The following is a 1,302-nucleotide window of genomic DNA, read 5'->3' as shown; positions in this document are numbered from 1 at the left end:
ATATATATATATATATATATACAAATAACACGACACCTGTGCATCAAAGCATGTGTACGCCGATAAGGAAAGAGACACTGGCAACAATCAGTAGCTAAGCCACCACAAACAGAGTAGGAAAGGAAAGAGAAAAAGAGAAGGCGAGAAAAAACCGTAAATGTGCTTCGACCATCGACCTCCTTCGATTAGTGTTGTTGTGGACCACAAAAAGGCCAAAGAAAAGAAGGATGCCAGTGAATTTAAAAAGAAAATTTCATGGCAACGATAAATGTAGGTGAAGTGGGCGGAATCATTTGCATTGCATTCGCTTGCTTGCCCACTGAGTACAAGGGAAAGCAACAACAAAAAAGGGGAGAGGAAGCGAGGAGAGAAGGAAAAACAGCCGACATTCAGAAGTGTGTCGTGAAAAGAGGGAAGAGCGACAACAACTGCAAAAAGCAGTAGAACAAAGGTATATATATATATATATATATATAGTCCCCTCCAAACTCCCTAGAACCACACAAACAAAAACGGTGGAAGTCAAACTATTTCCCTCGTTCTCACTCATATTTTTAAGCACTCAAGCGCATGTACATTCTACAATTATAACGGGGTCTATATTGATCCCATGCAACCCGCTGACGGCACCGCTACCCTCACCGTCTCGTAACATGCTCAGTTACGCCATCAATACCCAGCCCCATGAACCGTTTTTATCCTCCCTGTGTTGCTTCGCTTCTGACGCACATAGATAAAGTGGAACAGGGATAAAAATAAACTCCCTTCGGGCAACAAGTCATTTTTTCACCTCTTATAACAGTCTACAACCTTCTCCGTCCCACACCCACACCATCATTATCATTATCTTCGGTTTTTCAACTTTATCACCATCATCTTTTCACTCACACGACACACAAACCTTCAACCCCCCCACACACACACACCACACTCTAATACAACCACATCAGATGCTCCAAAGAGCCTTTCACCTTATCCTCGTGATTACAAACAGCAACAAAAAGACGCACTCCTATTCGTTTTCACTCCTTCGCTCCTACTCCAATTCCCTTTTTGCACCGAATCAAACAGCAATACTTACACGAGCCGACAAAAAACAGTGAGACACCGGGGGCAGCGGTGGCGGTAAAGTAAAGTGAAGTTGAAGTGAAGGGGAAAAACAAACAAACGGACAAAAAAGAAGGGAGGAAGCAGTCATTCAGCTGCTGGACAAAATAAAAAGTAAAGGTTGTATAACAAGAAGTGCTCCTATAGGGTACAGCTGCTGTGCGCACATTTGACGAAGATAAGGAAAAAGGTGGT

At 42.9% G+C, this 1,302-nt stretch overlaps 1 pseudogene across 1 annotated transcript in view; it reads right to left on the bottom strand.

Annotated features, from left to right (window-relative positions):
- Positions 1-1,022: 1,022 nt before the first annotated feature.
- TEOVI_000818600:pseudogene overlaps positions 1,023-1,302 on the bottom strand; it is a 388-nt pseudogene continuing 108 nt past the window's right edge. Inside the window, exon 2 of the mRNA in view lies at positions 1,023-1,301. Coding sequence covers positions 1,023-1,301 — 279 coding nt within the window. The remainder of the gene's footprint in view (position 1,302) is intronic.

This window comes from Trypanosoma equiperdum (assembly GCF_001457755.1).
Source record: "Trypanosoma equiperdum strain OVI genome assembly, contig: ctg_1595, whole genome shotgun sequence".
NCBI lineage: Eukaryota > Euglenozoa > Kinetoplastea > Trypanosomatida > Trypanosomatidae > Trypanosoma > Trypanosoma equiperdum.
Note: the sequence above shows the minus strand (reverse complement) of the source record. Positions and strands in the feature narration are given on the sequence as shown.